Genomic DNA, 22,323 nt, shown 5'->3' with positions numbered 1-22,323 from the left:
AATAAATAATAAGTTTGATAATTTATTAAGGTCGAAGCCCAATTCCTGATTCATCTCTAACCTAACTTGGAGGTGCTGCAACTCGGAAAATGGAGAATGCAGCAAATTGAGAAGAAGACAGGTCATGTTTCTCCCTCACGAATTGATCATCCAAATCTTACTGAGATTGCCGGTAAAATCTCTTATACGTTTCAAATCTGTTTGTAAGTTGTGGTTTTCTCTTATCTCTCATGATTCCCACTTTGCTAATTCACATTTTCAACTCACAACCAATCGTAGAATTCTATTAATATCACCTTCTGAATCTCTATCCATCGATTTTGAAGCATCGCTCGACGATGACAGTGCTTGTGTTTCACTCAACCCTGATTCTATCTTTCCACAGTATTTTCAAAATTTTTATATCACAGGGTCATGTAGAGGCTTCATACTTATCTGCTGTTCCTTAAACATCTTCATATGGCAACCATCCACTGGAGATCACAAACATATACCTTTATCTCCTTTTGGTTCCAATTTAGATGCTGCATATTTCTATGGTTTTGGATATGAAGATTCAACCGATGATTACTTAGTTGTTTCAATGTCTCAGCATGGTTATTCAGACGATTCTCCATTACACTTGGAGTATTTCTCATTGAAAGCTAATACATGGAAAGTAGTTGAGGGTCTTCACTCCCCTTATACCTTAGACGATGATCCCAGAGGTGGGTGTCTCTATAAGGGAGCTATTCATTGGGTGGCTTTTTGTCATGTTTTTGGATATGACGTTATCGTTGACTTTAATTTAATGGAAAGGAAACTTTCATATATGCATGTGCCATGTTCTAGTCCTTCCCGCTGTGATTTGTGGGTATATGGAGAATTTTTCAGTGCATATGTTAGGAATTATTCTAATGACACGGTTGAAATATGGGTGATGAAAGAATACAAAGTGAACTCCTCTTGGATTATGACTCTTGTTCTTCCTATTGATCGCATCCCAAACGATGACTTTTCTCTATTGTGTTGTACAGAGAGTGGTGATATTATTGGGTCAAATGATGGCGTTGGGTTGGTGAAGTATGATGAAAATGGACAGTTTTTAGAGCAACATTCTTATTCTAATTATGATCTTAGTTTGCAAGTGACTATGTATATAGATTCTATGCTTTCACTTCCCAGTGATGGTGACAACGAGGAAGATTAAGAACAATGAGGTTTGAAATATTCTCCTTCACTATTTTCTTGATATTTATATTTAACTAGAGCATAGTTCATAATTTAACAATGCAGGTTGATCTCAAATGACTATGTATGATTCACGGTTATTTATGTTTGTTGCTGGATTTTATTCTAATATATGTTTTGGTCAATGGTCACTGCTTGAAATTGTCTTTTAAGATAAATTATTCTGATGATTTTATGCATGTTGAACGAGATCACAACTACATGACTTTGAATCAAAGCAATTCCTTAAATATTTGATCATAACTACATATGTATTTGAATAGAATAGAAGGTTTTGTTCGCTAATTTCGGTGGACCGCAATAATTTTCTCGGTTGTCCTTTGTGTTTCAAACCAGAAAAAATAACCAATTTCAAACTAATGATCTATACATGGCCATTGAAATGAATGTTAATACTTTAGATCATAAGAAACATCGAAAGTAAACCACCTCGTCAACCTAAGTAGTGCTAGTGTATATCTTATTTTGAAGTGAAAATTTCTTATTGAAGTTTTATACTGTCTTTGCCGATGTTGTATCAAAAATAGTTTATTTTCCCCTGCATGGTTTGATTGAAATTCTGTTTCACATAAAAGTGCATATTTGATTTTAATTTGACCTGTTTTTATTAGGGATAAGATGAGATGATGAAAGTAAAGCAGAAATTATCTTAACAACCAAGTGTGGGATATTGTGTTCATGAAATGGGTTTAAAGCATTTTCCATTTTAATAACGAAAAACAAAACTTTTAAAGTGCATTAAAGGCTTGTTTCTTACTTGGTGTCATTGACAAACTAAACAATTAGATTAACTATTGTATACTGTGAGAATTATCATAACTATTGTATACATGTTCATGACTGGTTCTTTACTTAGTGGGTAAGTCTGAAAAAGACAAGTTAAAATATGTACATAGTATTTTACAGAGAAAAATACCTCAAAGATAACAACCAAAAGCGATAACTATTTGATTGACTGCATTATACAATGATATCAAAATTTTTTATGCATGCAAATATTGTGTGTAGGGGTGTGAAATTTGAACAAGAAACTTGGTTGAATTGGGATAGAAGTCATATGGAAGAGGTGGAAATTAAATTTGATTAGGATGGTCATGAAAGTTGTGTAGAACTTAATGAGGAAAAAAGTGAAGCAAGTGGTGAAACACATGATTAGGTTCATGATAGTAGAAATAAGAGAATGGAGTAGATTGTACTGATGAGGTTCATGAAGTTAGAAAAGCTTAAGAAGATGATTGACACCAACAAGAATGAGGTTCTGAAATCATATGTATGAATGCATTTGTAAGGTACTGATAGAGTAATATGAGTTTGAATGGATTTGTAGGGTACTGAGTTTGAGGACATTTTATATGAGTCAGAATGCCACACTAGCTAATGTAATATGTTATGAAATGTTTATTGGTTAACTTTATGTAATCAGCTTATTGTTAACATTGTTATGAAATGGTTATAGGTTAACTATTTGTAATAGGCATATTTACTTTGATAGCTTTGCTTGTGTGATTTGCAGTTATTTTGGCTTATGAAAAGTGCATTAAAGGTTTGCTTCTTAATTAGATGCCATTGACAAAATAGACAATTAGCTTAACATCTGTCTTCTATATAATAAGAAAATTAATGATTCTGAAAATCTCGCTGTCCTTATCTATAATTTTGCCACCTTTTTAAATTGGGGTAATTTTGATGCAAAATTTATTTTTTTAAACTATTACTATTACTACCATTATTATCATATCTCTTTTTAATAAAGTGCCAATAATTAAAATTTAATATGTATTGAAAAATATTAAATTATAACATAATACAAAATTTAATAATTAATTTTTTCAATTCATTGTTACAATGAGAATTGCGTCGTCATATTCATCAAAAAAAAAAAAATTAAAATTTCTTTATATTTATGTAACTTTTTTATTTAATTTTAATTTAAAGCATTAATATTTGTTTAATTGTTTTATTTGTGAAATAAACTCTTCTTATTTGTTTATTTGTGAAATGTCAATTCGAAAATTTTTATAAAAAAATTTCAAACTAAAAGAAATATTTTAATTGAATGATTAAAGATAAATTTAGATAAATTTTTCAAAACAAAAAAAAATTATTATAAATAAAGTTGACAAACAAATAAGTTATGTAAATAATATGATTATACACAAAACAATTATTATTTATTAGTAGAAAAGTTGAAGATATAAACGAAATCGAGATGATGATGAAAATTAAAATAGTAATTCTTTAATAATTTAATTTTAAGAGTGAATGTTCATTTTAGTCCTTCACAAAAACCGCAGAAGTGATATTAATCCCTGAAAAAAATTTCTTATTAAATCCCTTACAAGATTTGACCGAACCATTTTATTCCATCTACTAATATTTTTTTTAAATCGGGTTTTTTCTTACTTTTGAACCGTGATTTGAGTGCCAGTGAAAACTCATTTTAGTCCCTCACAAAAAAGGGAGAATCCAAATTAGTCTTTGAAAAAAAAAGGTCTCTATTTAATCTCTTACAGAATTTAATCAAGTCATGTTAATTCCTCTTTTAGTATATTTTTCAAATCAATTTTTTTTTTAATTTTTAAATTGTGACTGGACTCCTATTTTACGACTGTTGATTTGAAATTATTTGTGAAGGGGTTGTAGATAAATCATCGCGATACCACAATATTCTTTTCTTTGTTGAGTTTATTATCAGGCTTATGGGTGGGTGACTATGGTTTTTCTTGTTATGTATTCTTGTGTATTAGGTGTTGTTATTGTTTCAGTTGTTAATGATCTTTTAAGAAAATTTAGTTCTGCTACTGGGGTGATTTATGATAATTTCTTACTTATGTAAATAATACTGGTGGCGAAAATAATACACATGGTGTAAGAAAATTGGTTTATACCATATCTCTTAGATTTTGATGATAACAAATTAGTTAATGAACAATTAAGTATACTTACATATGTTCAAGTGTGCATGATCATTAGTTAAAGAATTTATCGGGCTCTGACTCTGATAGTAACATATGAAGAGAAACTTTAGACTTAGATTATGAGATATTAGAATCTGATTACTCAAATTCTAAATGATACGATTTCGATGTTTCACAACTAGGTGATTTGATCGTCCATTTAACACATCAAAGAATACCAACATTGCTCTAAAAGTAACTAATGATTTCTACACCTAAAAATCTATTCAAACTCTTCTACGGAAAATACTCTAAAATAACTAGAAATTTCGAAAACTTACTCATTAAATTGAGTTTTGAAGTTGTTGGAATATGTTGATGTTGACATTAACGGCGAACTCGAGAGAAAAAAACAACTTTGGTGAAAGTTTAATTTTTGAGGTTGAGAGGGTTTGAGAGTTTCGAAATGAGAAATGTGAAGAATGGAGAGGAGAATAGTCTAACACGAATATAACATAAAATGTTTCCGTATATGCATCTACGAAAGCTTCAATATGTGCATCTACGAAACAAAACAAATTTTTTAATAAAAAGTGCTTCATGAGGTATATCTAAGGAAGCAGAGAGCATTTTAGATAAGTCGCATGAGATGGAGTAATATAATAGGAATTTTGAAATACTACACATAATATTATCCTTCCATTAATTATATCAAAATTAAAGTTAATAAAATCTTATTTAAGATCAATTATGTTTTAAAAAAATATAATTATTTATAATCAATTAAAAATAAATATTAAATAATTTTGCATCCTAAAAAAATGCAATTTTAGTTATGATAATTTAATACATAATTATTGATATAAATTTTTTTATAAAAAGTATACAATTTTTTATTAATATAAATATTTTCATAAATGCAGAGAAGTTTGATACAAATATGTTTATAAACAAAAAAAAAAAAAAAATTCTAGAAAAAAATATTTTTATAAAGAAGAAAAGTTATGGTTTTCTCTCATCTCTCATGATCCTCACTTTGTGGTTCAACTTAACTCTGCAAAACCCAATCGTAGAATTCTAATCATATCAACTTTAACTCATGAAACTCGATCCATCGATTTTGAAGCACCGCTTAACCTCGATTCTATCTTTCCAGAGGATCTTAGAAATTTTAAAATTAACGGCTCATGTAGAGGCTTCATACTTTTATGCGGTTGCTTTGACATCTACCTATGGAATTCATCCACGGGAGTTTGCAAAGAAATACCTTCTCCTTTGAGTTCCGGTTCTTATGATCATTATTGCTATGGTTTTGGATATGATGAATCAACCGAAGATTACTTGGTTGTTTCAATGGTTTTTCATAATTACAATGTACCAAAATTATACTTGGAATACTTCTCATTGAAAGCTAATACATGGAAAGAGATTGAGGGTCCTCATTTCCCTTATACCTCCGAGCATGAGCCCACAGGTGGGTCTCTCTATAAGGGAGCTATTCATTGGTTGGTGGATCATTATGACATATATACTACAGATGTCGTTGCCTTTAATTTAATGGAAAGGAAACTTTCATATATGCATTTGCCACATGATTCTGACGGTAATCCTCTGCGTCGTAGTCGTTGTGGTGGTTTGTGGGTATATGAGGATTTTCTCAGCGTATATATGAAGCCTTATAGAAAAGATACGGTTCAAATATGGGTGATGAAAGAATACAAAGTGAATTCCTCTTGGACTTTGACTTTTGTTCTTCCTACTGATGTCATCGACTACTTTTGTCGTCCATTGTGCTGTACAAAAAGTTATTGTGACAAATGATAGATCTGTATTGGTGAAGTATGATAAAAATGGACAATTTCTAGAGCAACATTCTTATCCTAAATTGCAAGTGACAACGAGCATTGCATTGTTTGATCATTTTGTACTGTTATAAAATGATGCAATACTGATATAAATACTGCATATATCATAATTCAATTCTCCACCTCTTTCATTGCAATTCAAATCAATTACTCTCTCATTTTCAAACAAGTGTCTTAGCATACAAACTTTCATTGAAACTTTGTTGGTTTATTCTGTTTTCTAAATGTTGAGACATTTTAGGAAAATCTAGATTGAAGACCTATTTTTATGGAGAAGATTATGTACTTTTATCAGCCTTCTTGCTGCATTTTTGAAGTCTAAATCCAGTTCAGATATGTGCTTTAAATAGATTGTCACTAACCTAGTTTTAGAGTGGAACTTACGTGTGTTTTAATAGGGTTTGTGCTTGTCAATTATGAGCCTCTCTAATATCATCTTGATAAAAGAGTAGGACTGCCTCTTTTGAGTTGTAAAGTCTGTTAGTCATTCATAAGCTTTTAAGCATTGAGTGGTTATGTGTCCTTGAAGTGTGTCTTCTAAAATATTTGAACTAATAATCACAATTGTGATTGAGGGGGAATGAGAGCGGTCTCATACCTCAGTGAGTCTTAGGTAGAATCATAGCATGGGTAGTGATTAAGTGAGAAGGAAATAAACTGAAGGTTGTTTACATAGGACTTTGAATTGATACTATCATAGTGGACTTATCCCTGGCTTGGTAACCTCTAGGCGTAGGTGTTGTATACATAGAACTGAGTGGACAAATCTGTGTGTTCATTTATTTTTCAGCACCTTTAAACTGCATTTATCTTGTCATTGAGTGTTGTTCAAATATAAGTGTCTCGACATCTCTTAGGACATCTAATATCTACATACCAAAATTTTAATTGGTATCAGAGCAGCATACTGCTCTGTATTTGGGTGAGATTCAGGGAAGATACTTTCTGGTACAATGAACAGGAAAGGAGAATTTGTGAATAGACTACCCATTCTTGATGGAACCAACTATGACTATTGGAAAACTCATATGGTGGCCTTTATTAAATCCATGGACAACAAGGCATGGAAATCTGTGGTCAAAGAATAAAGTCCTCTATTGGCTAAAGATAAGGATGAGAAGATTACTGAATTACTGAAGGAGGAGGAAGACTGGGATGATGAAGATGATAAATATGCTCTAGGAAAATATAAAGCATTGAATGCCCTGTTCAATGAAGTGGACAATAACATCTTCAGACTAATAGGTAGTTGTACTGTTGCTAAAGAAGCTTGGGAAATTTTGAAGACTGCTCATGAAGGAACCTCTAAGGTAAAGATGTCAAAACTTTAACTTCTTACTACTAAGTTTGAGAACTTAAGAATGAAGAAAGATGAGAATATTCATGACTTTCACATGAATATTATTGAGATAGCCAATGCCTCCAGTGCATTGGGAGAGAAGATGTTAGAAGTCAAGTTGGTTAGAAAAATTCTCATATCTCTTCCAAAGAGGTTTGACATGAAGGTTACTTCCATTGAAGAAGCCCAAGATATAAACAACATGAAGGTTGATGAACTCATGGGATCTCTTCAGACCTTTGAACTAGGGTTTGGTGAAAAGTATGAAAAGAAGAACAATATAACCTTTGTGTCTAATGATGAAAGTTCAGAAGATATAGGTGACATGGCTAGAGATGAAGGGTTATCTGAAGACCTTGTGCTACTTGGAAGACTATTTAATAAGGTGTTTAAAAAGATGGGCTGGAAGTCAAGATCAAATGTCAAGAACAAGTCACTCGATATCAGCAATAATCAGGATGTTGGGAGAAGGTCCAGAACTGAAAAATAGTCCTACAAAGGAAAATGAGTTCAGTGTCAATACTGTGAAGGGTATGGACACATAAAAGCTGAGTGTCCTACTTATCTCAAGAGGAAGTAGAAAGGTTTAGCTTTGTCTTGGTCAGAAGATGATTCTGAGAGTGACACTAAAACTTCTTAATAGGTTACTTCCTTGACTGGAGTTTGTGATAAAGAATCAGATTATGAAGAGCTTACTTTTGAATAGCTCGTCATATCTGTCATACCCCAATTTTCGACCCTAAGATCATACATCCTTTGCATTTTAATCACTAATCAAGAGCACCATTGTGAAGCTCTATCTTTGGTACTGTGATTATCTCTGAGGGGAATTATCGAGCATTTCTAGCTTTTTATTTGTTTAATACTAACCAAAATTCAAAAAATATGCATTTTTGTCTCTTTTGTTTATATTTTACAGGTAAAAGATCGGACAAAAATCAAAACAGTGCAAGAAGAAAATTTTTGAAAATTTGAAGGTGGAAATCAATTTACCCATATGGGAAATCAATTTCCTGTGCGCAAAATTCAAAAAAATAAGGAGGGAAGCATGACATCATTTTGGCACCTATTTTCTTTGATCATTTTTGCCATTTTACCAATTTTCCACCTCACCAAAATTAATTCCTTTCATTAAACCCATTTTAGTCTCATTTTACCATTTAAACACCAATTAAACACAAATTAATTACCAAATTCAAAATGACCAAATTGCCACTACTCTTGCTCCCATCCTATAAATAGAGGTCTCTACTCTCTCATTTCTCAAGCTTGGAAAGCCAACAAACGCCTTGCAATTTCTCTCCTCATCCCTACCAAATTCACCAAAGCTCTTTTTCTTTCATAAAGTTTGTGAGTCACATCTTGAACCTCACAAAATTTGAGCTAAACCACCATCCATTTCACTTTTTTTCTTCAAATTGTTGAGAGATCAAGATTTGTATTGGTGATTTTTGAAGTGGATCTAAGTTTTGTTCAAGATTTGGTAATTTTCTTCATCCTTTTTCATCTATCGTAATGTGATTCTTTTGTGTTTGTGTGTGATGCATCTTTGATGCTATATTGGTCCAATTTGATGGTGAATTGATGGAAAATTCGTGCTCTAATTGATATGTGATCATAAGGTGTTTGAATGTTTGCCTAAATCAAGTTTTATGGTTCATAATGCTGTTTTTTAAAAACTGTGCGCAGGAAATCGATTTCCTACAGAGGGAAATCGATTTCCACTTTGTTTTTTGCGCCAGATTTGAAGTCTGCAGGCAGGAAATCGATTTCCTACAGAGGTAAATCGATTTCCAGTGAGGCAGAATGCTTGTTTTTGTTATTTTTGACTTGTTTTTGGTTCTAACTCTTCTTCTACTCCAATCTTTTGATATTTTCTTTGAATCACAAATTAGAGGCCTAATTTCTCTCTAATTTCAATGGACTTAGGGCGTCGATAGGATGAGAATCCAAATCCGCAAAATTAAGTGATTGAAATTATGGATGAAAGGAGCTTTTAATGTGATTCCATCTTTTATTTCTTTTTCTTTTGATCGATGAAAGTCTTAATACCTTGAGAATTCTTATGGATTCTTAGTAAAGACTAGATCGCTCCTCATTTTTCTTTTCGTGCGGTATTGCTTTCGGAGAGTGATCTACATATCGCTTCTCTCGCATGCATTAGCACATAAAGTTTTGACCGGCCTCGTTGTAGGGTGATTTCTACATAAATCACTTGGCGATCTGCTTAACATAGCGCAATATTTCGTGTCCCGAATCATAAAAAGATCAAATATGGAAGAGAATTGTATGCGGTTGATTTTAGACTTATGGAGATTTATCGTGTAGTCGCTATGATTTTATCAAGCTTCTGATAAATGTCCATTGAATTTAAATCCGAGAACATCCTTCACTCACCATCGATCTTTCTTACTAACTTTGATAACATACTTGACAAGTTTCAAGATGGTTATCTTTAACATCTAACAATTGATTTTAATTTCCACAATTTATTATATTGCTCTTTATATTTTGCTTTATGCTTTATCATTTCATCATATTTACATTCCGCTATTTTCTCTTTGTCCATTTGGACACTATGTTTATGTTTCCACTATTTTCTTTTTGTCCACTTGGACCATACTTTACTTGTATGCTAAAACACTAATAATCAACAAAAATCTAAAAAACACATAAGGCTCTCTTTCGGACTATTGGTTACTATCCGGAGCATTTTGGAGATTTGGACTTATGGACTTAATACCTCTGGACCCTTATTCTGTTATTACTCTGTGATTGTTCTGTCTGTCTGGCATTGGATTGTTGTCTATTTGTGTATGCAGGTATTTCCTTGAAAGTCCTTGATGATTAATTCCAAGGCATTGAGATAAGGATTTTACCCGAAAACAGCCGTTACTCTGTCCGATTTTCGTCAGAATGTTAATGTGCTTAATGCAAAGTGGTGATAAGATAATGAGTTCATCTGGATCCCCAAGTGATAATGTGTTGGTATTAGTAGTTCAAAGGATGGGAAATCTACCTTGACCCATAATGTCAAGTGTTGGCTTCTTCTTCGGTTAGACCATTCTTTTCCTTAGCTTTTATTTTACGCAATAGGATAGCCTCTTCATCTCCTCCCCTTATTTAATTTTCAAAATGTTCTCCCTTTTTTAAAAACCTTCTTATGTTTGCAATCTTTTCAAAACCTTTCTTTTAAAAATATCTTTTGCCCTTAGTGGTTTTTCTTCAAAAGTTTAGACACGACTAATTGTTGAAACGAATGGCGATACCCCACGATTTTGAAATTGATTGATATAATGAGATCTTTTCCGCGTGAGAGAGCTAGTGGCATACTCGTTGATTTTATCCGAGTTAGAGCCCTTCTTTCATTTGCGATGCAAAGAACTCGTTTGTTCTCATGCTCAAGATCAATGGCTGAGTATTTCTCTCCGACGACGATAAAGTGTTTATTCGTTTTTAAATTTTTTTCCCTTTTAAGTGGAACTACATTAGCTCTGACTTCTCCATTGCACCAAGGAGGTATGTAGGCACAAGGCTTAATGTATTGCCGAGCTTATTTTAAAAATAAAACAAACCCTTTTTTAGCACACACGACACAGATTTTCAAAAAGGTTCCTGTGGAATACCACAGATATGAGGGGTGCTTAAAACCTTCCCCTTGTATAATCAACACCCGAACCTGAGTTCTCTTTTTGTTTTAAAAAACAAACTTTGGGTTTTACGTTCTTTTCCCTTTTCCTTTGGAAACAATAAAGCGCGGTGGCGATTTCAAATGAAATATTGAGTCAATCCTATGGCTTAGATCTCAGATTTTCCCTGCTACAATATCATACAAGGAGTTGTGCCTCAGAAGTGAAAAAGTATGTCAACAAGTATAAGATCAAAAGAAAGTTGTTGCACAACTTAAGGATGAAAAAGTGAAGCACCTATCCACCATCTATGAACTGAAAAGTGAAGTTGTATTGCTCAATTCAAAATTGGACAATATGACTAAGTCTGTTAGAATGCTTAACAATAGTTCTAATGTGCTGGATGAGATTCTTCAAACTGGGAAGAATGTTGGAAATGTTAAAGGTGTTGGGTATAATAATCGAGGTGAAATCAAACGTGAAGTGGCTGAAGTGAAGTTTGTTCAAGCTAAAGGAAAACAAAAGATGTTAGATCAAATGTTCCAACATCCTCAAAGACATCAAAAGAATTTCTTAGGAAGTAAGAATCAAAGATGGAGATGTCATTACTGTGGAAGGTTTGGTCATATAAAACCCATATGTTACAAGTTATGTCGTTATCCCAGACCTGTATCACAACCTAGAAAAGAACAGATTGTTGTTAAAACAAAGAAGTGGACTCCCAAAAAGGTTGTGTCTGCACTCATAGCTCACACGTCTCTCAGAGATTCTGCTAGAGAGGATTGGTACTTTAATAATGGTTGTTCTAGAAACATGACTGGTGTCCAAAATTTCTTGGTAAATTTTATCAGTATTCCTAGGAAACTGAATTCTTACCAAACACATAAGTTCGAATAATATTCCAAGGAATACTAATCCTAGGAATACCACTCCAAGGAATAATATTTCTAATCTTGAAACAAACACACCCTAAGTAATTTATCCAGAAAAAACTCGACCGAGCTGAAATAGTTAATAAACCAAATCGGTTATAATGATCAAAGTCTGACACATGTCAATATTAATAGGAATATGATTGAGAAGACATTTATTAATGGTAAAGAATATCAAGATTCAGAATTTGAAATAATCAAGTCTAATTTACCATCACCATTAAAATGTCATAACAATCAAGATCAACTAGAAAATAGAAGAAAATATTCACAATTCCCTAAATTAACCCATTGTTTATTATTCTTCATTAGTAAAATCATTATTGATGTACTTTTACAAATATTTTTTTTATGGTGAATTTTTATCTGCCGAACTTAAAAAGTTGGGTAATGTTGTTGTACATATCCCTTAATTCTTTGGACCTGGTGTCTAAGTCGGATGTGCCGAGCAACGCTAAGAAGTAGTAGCAACCGACCTGTCACTAAAGCGTCTAGACGTCGAAAACCTGGATGACAACCTGGAGCTATCGTGGCTGACTCGGAAATAGAGGAATCAATGGTCAGAAGACGTTACAAGTCATTGATGGAGTCGATTACGTATGATTAAGGACATTACAAGTATTTATGCACGATTACAATTACGAAACTGATTAATGGTTATTAGACCATGTACTTCACTATAAAAAGGGCTCCCGACTGAGGGATAAGCAAGACACATTCTATCTTTAGCTTGCACCACTTGCACTGCTCAAATCCCTAAAGCAAATACTTATAAACTCCTGTGTGACTTTGCCTGAATCTTCTTCCGGGGAGTAATCTAAAGTGTTATGCAGAAACATTTGGCGCCCACCGTGGGGTAAGATTACCCTTAGTGTAAAATGCTCTGAAAACAACAACTAATTATACTATTTAATAAATAATTAAATATATCATATCATACTAAATTATAATCATATAACTTTATCCCACCAAAATTTCCCGCCCAATATTTTTAATAATAAATAAATTAATAAATTAATTAACTTCTTTCCACCAAAATTTCCGCCCAATCTTTTTAATAATAAATAAATAAATTAATTAATTATTTAAATCCAATATGTAATTTTAATATTTTTATTCTCATATGTCAAAAAATAAATAACTTTAAATTTATAATTTCTCTCACTCAAATTTTGATTCTTAGTTATGAATTGTTTTTCTTTTATTTCAATTTTATAACTATACTTATTTTTTATTTCAATTATTAATTTGAATAAATAATTTATTTTATTTATTTATTAATTTTATAATTTTTATTTTAAGTAAAGCTATAATATATAAAAAATGACTCACTTATATTTTAAAAATTAGAGACACAATTAAAATAAAATTATCTATATCAATATATTTTAAATTATTATAATCTATAATATAAGAAAAGTATATCTTTTTCAACAACTCCTCTGGATGCGACACGTGGCTTCATGGTAGCAAGGAATTCTCTTTTTCAACTTTCAACCTGGTGCATCCACGTCACCACTCTTTTGGCTTCTCAAATATTCATCCGTTTCTAACTTTCAACCTGGTGCATCCACGTCACCACTCTTTTGGCTTCTCAAATATTCATCTGTTTCTAACATGCAACAGCAGTTAATAATCCATCCCTCCAACTTCCACATGCAGCAGTTATGCAAATGAAAAGTTTCAACTGCTTCACTCTCAATAATGCTACTCAATTTGATATCTATCATATAAGAAAAATCTCCCTTTTCTTGATCATTGGGACTGTCCACATCAGCTGATGTCTCCACAATATTCCACATCAGCAGCCTCAACCTTCTATTCTTTGATCCATAACTTCCAACCCTTCTGCCTTCCAAGCCCTCCACCTTCCACATTCCAAAACGGTTTTATCATTACTATATATAACCAATCATACTTTCACATTCTCTATCATTTTCATCAAACCTAATCGTGGAAATTTTGGTTTATACTATTTTTGCAATTGCAGCCATTCCCACTACTATTCATGGACAGACCGATATTTAACCTTTGTTCCTTTCTTTTCTGGATAGAAAATATCTTTCATGTTATTTGCAGGTTGAATTTGTAGTGTATCATTTTGAATTTGTAGTGTATCATTTTGAAGTACCAATTGGCGTCACTCCATAGTATATGGTTCGTTTTTTACTTGGGTTGTTTCCAATTCCTATTTTCTATTTTTTTAGTAACAATTTAAATATTGTCCTAATCCATGTGTTTTGGATTTTTTTTTCTAGTGCAGACAGTAGCAAACATCGTATATACGATTCGTTTGAAATAAATATTCTTCTTTGACTGCCTTGAAAGTTTGAGCAGTAGAAGTAGAAATCAAGTTGGCTGGTGTCAATATACAATGGAGAATCTGCTTGAAATTATTGGGTTATGCTTGCGCAAGTTTTGTCGAAATTGTAGATATTATAAAAGGTAAATAACATGATATTTTATATTAATTCATAGAATGAACTTTAATTTTTTATATTTTAAGTGCAAATGTTAATAAATAAATCTCATAGATTGATTAATTTTATGTTTGAGTGGTATTTATATTAAATCTTAGTAATTATCGAAATTATAGATATTATAATATGTAAATAAGATAATATTTTATATTAATTCATAGAACTAAAGAATATTTTAGTTAGGTCAAATTAAGAAATTAAGTTTATCAATATATATAAAGTTAGTTTTATAAAATATTATTCATATTTATTTATTGTAAGGTCGAACAAAATAAAAAATAAAGATATAATATAATAAAATATTACAAATTAAAACGTATACATAATTTTGAAATGTATAAGAAAATAGAATCAAAGAATAAAAAAAAAACAGCATATTTTTTTAGGTAAATAAAGAGTTTTGAAATGAAAAGACATAAATCATTTACCTATAAAAAAAATCATAATCATCTTTAATTGATTGCAACTTAAATTTTTGATTTAATCTTATTGCAACTTTTGATTTATTATTTTGATTTTTGATTTAATGTGATTGCAATTTTTAACTTCTTATCCATAACACTCCAAGCATTATGGTCGATTTGAACGTGATTTTAAAGAGTGGTTTGTTGAAATAATGAAGCAGCACACCTATTTTCTTGATATGATCAAGAAATAATTGGTATATTATTGCAAATTTAAATAAATAGATTTCATTGATTAATTGATTTTATGTTTGAGTGATATTTATATTAAATCTTAGTAATTATAAAAATTATAGATATTATAATATATAAATAACTTAATAGTGTATATTAATTCATAGAACTAAAGAATATTTTAGTTAAGTCAAATTAAAAAAGTAAGTTTATCAATATATATATATATATATAGAGGAGGGATGTATTGACTTCAAGAGTAAGTGTTGAACACTTACTCCAGATCTTAACCATTGATTATCATCAATCTAACTTTATATATAATTTATAAAGTTAGTTTTATAAAATATTATTCACTACAAGAAAAAAAAGCAATTTACGACACAAAGGCAACGACAGTTCCATGAAAACCGCCCTCTTCCTTATATAACGATGGTTGCCGCAACGGTTTTGGAAAACCGCCCCTGATACTCGCGACGGTTTTGGGCCTAAGTGTCGTCCTCTTAAAGCTGTGACGGTTTATGAACAGTCGTGCCCTAATTTTTCCAACAGTGATAATGACTATGAATGTTTATCAGCTGTCGTCCCCCAAATTTTTTACAGCGCGCTTAATTGTAGAAGTGTGAGGAAGAGGGCTGCGACTATTGATGAACCGTCGTCCCCCAAATATTGTATTGGCGCTACACTTAACTAGAGAAGGTGCTACACATAATTGGAGGAAGAGGTAAAACATTTGTTTTTTATTTTAGGTTTCTGGGTATCTCTCAGCTCACGTCTCTCTCAGCTTCCAACAATGATTTCTGATTTTAGGGTTTTTGAGCTCACGCATCTCTCTCTCATCTTGATACAAATAAGCTTCCTACAATTGTCCATAACCGCACCCCGGTGTCTTTCCTTCTAAAACCCTAAATTGTTTTTAATTTCATTTTTGCTTCTGTTTTGTATCTAATGTTGTTGTTCTTGTAACTTCTAAAAACTTTCTTGCTTCTGATTTGTATGTATTGTTGTTGTTCCTAAATGGGATTGAGGTACAAGTCTAGAAGATATTTGTTATGTAAAAATCGTGTTTTGTCTCTTTTAAAATTGTTTTTCACAAACAGATATGGTGGGTTTTTACATTATTAAGGAAGACAATGAAATTTATGGTTTATAAATATGGAATACAAGCTTGAGAAGTATAGATCCCTTTAGAATTTTTGCTTATATTTGTCTGTATTATATATTTTAGTATTTTGATTCCAACAATCGATTTCTCAAAGTTCTGGATTTGTTTTGTTTTAGGTTGTTGAACAAGAATTGTCCGAGTTATGTCATTTGATTAGAACTACCTCGGTCATCTTCTATCTCAGGTACTAGTAATTTTCATTGCTTAAAATAGTTGATTTCGAATCATTTTCCAATTGTGTTCTGCTTCAGCTGCTTAGTTTCTAGCATAAAATGCTGCATCTTTCTCTTTTTGTTTCTTGTTGTTTATGGCATGCAAGTGTTTTATAAACTACAATTGCCAAACAAAGATTTGTAATTATTTATTTGTCAACATGTGCTTATGATTGGTCATGATTTTTGAATTATCATCTTTTCCATGAGGCCTACAAGTAGTATTTTACACAACGGGCCTTACATATTCTTAGGCCAGAGAATGGTTCACATTTTCTCTCTGTTAGGTCTCTTTTTTGTTACTGATTTAGTTCTTTCTAATGTGTTAATTGATTGTCTTTTGAAGTTCGAAATGTGTGATGATGCAATTGAAGTTTTTCACTTATTATCGGAGCAAAAAAACATGAAACCTGATTTATTTACCCTTACTCCTATATTGTCTACAGACATATAGGTGGTAATTTAGTGTTCTACAATGCTGTTTTAAGCTCTTTTATTAATTCGGGTCGTTCTTCTTGTGCACTTGAATACTATGAACATATGATTATTAAAGGTTTTAAGCTTGGATAAATATAGTTTTGTTGGGCTACTAAGTGCACTTTATGCTGAGCGAAAAATTGATGAAGAAGTTACTAAGTGTGGTTGTACTAAGTGCAATTTTCTTAGTGAGTATCACTTGGCTGCCATGTGCACTTTGCTAAGTCAGTATCACTTGGTTTCCATTGTTTTTAGATCAACAGTTGTCTAGAAATGCATGTATGATAGTGAAGCATATGTTTAGGAATCCATTCACATATTATAATCAATTACAGTTATCCTACATCATCTCTGGTAGTACATTAAAGCCTTTGCCAATCAACAGCAGGCCATGTTTGAGCCGGACTGTGATAAACTCTAATTAGAAATGCATATTAAATACTTCACTTTATACATATTTTAATGATTAACTGACTAATGTTTATCTAATTAAGAATTATAATATTACATACTTTGTGATGCTATAGTTTGGTAGAACTATGTCAAGTATTTGTTAATAGATTTGATACATGTTGTGTATACTGCAGCTTGTACATTTTGAACTAAAGAGAACCACCAGTTGTTCAAGTCGGTTGTTAAAGTAAGGCTCAGTTTTCACAATTCATTGTGGTTTTAGGGATTAGTATCAATTTCAAGTGTTGTTTGTGATTTTAAGCTGGTTGATTCTAATTTCTTAGATCCTGGGCGAGATAAGGTTGTTGCTCCAATTGTAAGGTTTGAAAATGTTGATCATGTGTCTAAGTTATCTTCTATATTGGTGTCATGATGAGTTTCCTGCTCTCTTTACCAAGTATCGTATGTCTACTCTTTGTTTCTTTAGGTTTTGGCTTGGATTTGGAATTGGTGGCGATTACCCTCTTTCTGCTACAATCATGTCTGAGTATGCAAACAAAAAGACTCGAGGCGCATTTACAGTTGCTGTTGCTATGCAAGGTTTTGGAATTTTTGCTGGTAGAGCTGTTGGAATTATAGTTTATATATTTTTAAAGCCTTTTAACCTGCTCCAGCTTTTTATGTTAACCCAATTCTGTCCACAGTTCCACAAGCGGATTACGTTTGGAGGATAGTCTTGATATTCAGTGTAATTCCGGCAGTGTTGACATACTATTGGAGGATGAAAATGCCTGAAACAGCAAGATACACTGCTTTGGTTGCAAAGAATGCTGAACAAGCTGCTGCAAATATGTCAAAAGTTATGCAAGTTGAGATAGAAACTGAATTGGAAAAGCTTCAACAATTGGATCAAAATCAAAGACATGGAGAGAATAATTTTGGTTTGTTTACAAAAAGGTTTCTTTGTTGTCATGGAGTACATTTGTTTGCAACTTCTACTACTTAGTTCTTGATGGATATTGCTTATTATAGTCAGAATCTTTTTCAGAAAGATGTTTTCAGTGCAATTTGATGGATACACGAAGCTAAAACCATGAGTGCCCTTGAAGAAGTTTATAAAATTGGTAGAGCACAGACACTTATTGCCCTTTGCAACTTTGTTCCTGGCTACTATGAGAAAATTTTCCGCACTAGCTTTCATGTTTGCCTGCGTCAAGTGGAATCCTTAATATCAATAGGATATGGTACAAACTGCATTTAACTTGCTTGTTGATTCTTCTAGTGTTAGTGTTGTTAATTCTAAGTATTTTTTCTTGTTATATTTTATTAATAAATTTCATAGCTACAATACATTTTTTTATTTTTTTAAAAAAAATTATTTTATTTAGCGGGGGTTATAAACTTCCGCAATCAGCATAGAGTTAAAAAGATCATACAAACTTCACGACGGTTTGTAACCGTCGCTACTTACAATTTACAACAGTGTTGTGACTGCCGCGATTAATAACAACGGTTGGAGTGGCAGTTTTAACAACCGTCGCAATACACCCTAGCGACACACGTTTTTGCGACAGTTACACAACCGTCGCGCCTTACCTTTTACGGCGATTCAAACCGTCGTAACCTGCCAAAACTAACCGTCGCGATTGGCCAATTTTCTTGTAGTGATTGATATTTATTTATTGTAAGGTCGAACAAAATAAAACAAAAATAAAGATAAAATATAATAAAATATTACAAATTAAAAATATATACATAATTTTGAAATGTATAAGAAAATAGAATCAAAGAATAAAGAAAAAAAACAATACATTTTTTTAGGTAAATAAAGAGTTTAGAATGAAAAGACATAAATCATTTACCTATAAAAAAGTTAAATATCATAATTACCTTTAGTAATCATTGATTGATTGATTGCAACTTTTAATTTATGATTTAATGTATGTGATTGCAACTTTTGATTTCTTATTCTTTTAGTACTTACCACATGTATTTTTAAATTATTAGATTTGAGAAAATATTGTACTTTTATATCTTACAAAATTATACTGTTTTTACAATATTGTATGATCTACCTAAAAAAAAATATAATTTCGAGAAAATATTGTACTTTTGTATGATTTACCTAAAATTATCTAATTTTGTAAGATATAAAAGCCTTTTTAACGACCCATACGTTAAAATCATTACGTTGGGGATAATTTAATTGATATAGAATCAATACATTAAAATCATATCAATTACTTACCAATATCTTAATTGGTATAAAACAAATACTTTACAAATATATTTAGTACTCCAATTATATTGATGTTGTATCACCAAACATTGAGTGAATCAAATTATCATTAAAAATTAATAAAAATAATTTATCTCACTTGATTTCCTTCAAAATTATTTAATAGAAACTTTCCAAAATACTGAATTTATCAACCTAATTTTAAAACCAAATTTCATAAGGTTAGAAGATGTCTAACCTCTCATTTAACAAAAAGATTAATATTATTAGATACATATTTTAATAAAGTGTTTTAGGCATATCATTGCTTTTATATATTGTATGGATTTTTTTGATAAAAAATGCATAATTAAACTAACTACTATTTTCTATTTTCACTTTAATAAGATTTCTTACTAATACTACTAAATTATTTAAAATATAAAATTTGAAAGTTATATATATATGAGATTTTTTTAGAGATTATCAAATAAAATAAATATATTAGATCTATTGACTATTTTTTAAAAAACATATTTAAAATAACTATGGGTGTTAATAAGCATAAGTAATCGAATGAAACATAAGTACTGTATGAATAAATAGTAATAGAATGAAACATAAGGAATGTATGAATAAATAGTAATAGAATGAAACATAAGTATTATATGAATAAATAATATCAAAATTGTATGATATTTTTTATTAATCATACAATTTGTTTGTCATTTATAAAATTTAAAATTTTAACTGGACAAGTTCATCAATAATCAATATATATTTATCTATATATAATATAATATAATTGAAATATTACCATTAAAACTTTAATGGGTCAATTCTATCCAAATACAAAATAATATATTACGGATACACACGGGTAATTATATGGTACGCGCATATGGTACTGATATTAACACATTTAATTAAATGTTGAATAATAACGAGAATAAGTTTACAATTGATTTAAATAGTTTTATAAATAATTCCGAAATAAAAATATTGATGAAAACATGAAGTTACTGATCAAAATATTAAATATTAACGGAAAAATAATATTTATTGATCAAAATATTTAATATTAAAATAAATGAGCGTACCACACTGGTCCCAGTGCTAATGAACATGTATCCCGTTAATATTCAAAATATTGAATATTAACTGGAGTACGGAGTTATTGATTAAAATATTGAATATTAACGGGAGCACGAAGTTACTGATCAAAATTTTGAATATTATCGGAAACATTAAGTTACTGATCAAAATTTTGAATATTAACGGGAACAAATTTTGAACAATAACGGGAACACGAAGTTACTAATCAAAATAATAAATATTAACGGAAATACGGGGTTATTGACAAAATATTGAATATTAACGAGAACACGAAGTTACTGATAATTTTTTTGAATATCAACGGAAACATTAACTTACTGATAAATTTTTTCAATATTAACGGGAACACGGAGTTACTGATCAAAATAATGAATATTAACGGGAACATAACTTTACTGATAAAAATATTGAATATTAACGGGAACAAATCTGGAATACGTTGAAAGTAAATGTGACTAAGTTTATTGCATAGGACAATCGACATTGTGTATTTTTTATTGATCTTCCCAATTTTTATTGCATATTAATAAAATAACACTTCATTATTCTATTCTTTATCAATTTCATTTTTAAGTTTATTATGTATCTTTGCTGAACGAAATGTATCATAATAATAATTACATCAATTTCTTTTTTTTATAAAAAAAATATAATATTGAACAAAATAAGCAAGAACATGAAGTTACTAATCAAAATATTGAATATTAATGGGAACATGAAGTTACTGAATAAAATATTGAATATTAACGAGAACATGAACATACTGATCGAAATATTGAATATTAAAACAAATGAGCGTACCACACTACTCCCCGTGCGAATGCACGAATATCCCGTTAATATTTAAAATATTGAATATTAACGGGAGCACGAAGTTATTGATTAAAATATTGAATATTAACGGAAGACAAAGTTACTTATCAAAATTTTTAATATAATCGGAAACATTAAGTTACTGATCCAATTTTTGAATATTAACGGGAACACAAAGTTATTGATCAAAATAATGAATATTAACAGAAAAACGGAGTTACTGATCAAAATAAAAAATATTTACGGGAACTTGAAGTTACTGATAAAAATATTGAATATTAACGGGAAAAAGTTTGGAGTATTAACAGGAATACGAAGTTACTGATCAAAATAATGAATATTAGCAGGAACATGAAGATACTAATCAAAATATTGAATATTAACGGAAACATGAAGTTACTGAATAAAATATTCAACGAGAACATGTATTACAGATAAACATATTAAAAATTTACGGGAACATGAAGTTACTGATCGAAATATTGAATATTAACGGGAAAATAATTTTTATGGAAGAAAATATCTCAAACTTTGCCCCAACCTATTAAAAACAAATTTCTATATTTTACACATCTGGTTTTATGACATTTACCTCTAGAATGCTTACACAAAAAAAAAATTACCTCTAGAATAATATATATATATATATATATATATATATATATATATATATATATATATATATATATATATATATATATATATATATATCTATATATATATAGAACAAAATAACATGGCCACAACAGGTACGCATGCGGACGCACGGGTATCACACTAGTTGTCAATGATATCTAAATAACAAATATCCCTGCATCCAGTGTTTTAAAAATCGGACCGGTCATCGAACCGGTGAGGGTACTGGGTCACTGATTTATCGGTCGAACCACTGGGTCACTAGTCGAACCGCACGACTAAA

The 22,323-nt window shown here is 30.7% G+C and overlaps 1 protein-coding gene and 1 long non-coding RNA gene across 4 annotated transcripts; both read left to right on the top strand.

Moving 5' to 3' along the window:
• Positions 1-36: 36 nt before the first annotated feature.
• On the top strand, positions 37-2,639 carry LOC131632204 (F-box/kelch-repeat protein At3g06240-like). Of its 3 annotated transcripts, none has more exons than XM_058902992.1 (3): positions 37-172; positions 411-1,199; positions 2,239-2,639. In XM_058902992.1, exons 1-2 carry the CDS (start codon positions 97-99, stop codon positions 1,187-1,189), a joined length of 855 nt encoding a protein of 284 aa, XP_058758975.1. In that variant the 5' UTR covers positions 37-96; the 3' UTR covers positions 1,190-1,199; positions 2,239-2,639. The 3 variants fall into 3 exon arrangements, with proteins under 3 accessions (XP_058758975.1, XP_058758981.1, XP_058758972.1); XM_058902998.1 differs by having other exon boundaries at positions 40-707; positions 1,017-1,199; XM_058902989.1 differs by having other exon boundaries at positions 40-1,199.
• Positions 2,640-15,380: 12,741 nt separating this feature from the next.
• LOC131632198 (uncharacterized) lies at positions 15,381-18,605 on the top strand. Its single transcript, XR_009292925.1, has 6 exons — positions 15,381-15,734; positions 16,292-16,359; positions 17,452-17,504; positions 17,602-17,638; positions 17,745-17,875; positions 17,962-18,605. It is a non-coding gene; the product is annotated as an uncharacterized LOC131632198 (long non-coding RNA).
• The last annotated feature ends 3,718 nt before the right edge of the window (positions 18,606-22,323 follow it).

The sequence above is a fragment of the Vicia villosa genome, linkage group LG1, assembly GCF_029867415.1.
Source record: "Vicia villosa cultivar HV-30 ecotype Madison, WI linkage group LG1, Vvil1.0, whole genome shotgun sequence".
NCBI lineage: Eukaryota > Viridiplantae > Streptophyta > Magnoliopsida > Fabales > Fabaceae > Vicia > Vicia villosa.
The sequence above is the reverse complement of the archived record's forward strand: the minus strand, read 5'-3'. Positions and strand labels throughout refer to the sequence as shown.

Coding starts and splice junctions, on each gene's coding strand:
- LOC131632204 (XM_058902989.1), top strand. CDS start 125: ATGTTTCTCCCTCACGAATTGATCATCCAAATCTTACTGAGATTGCCG.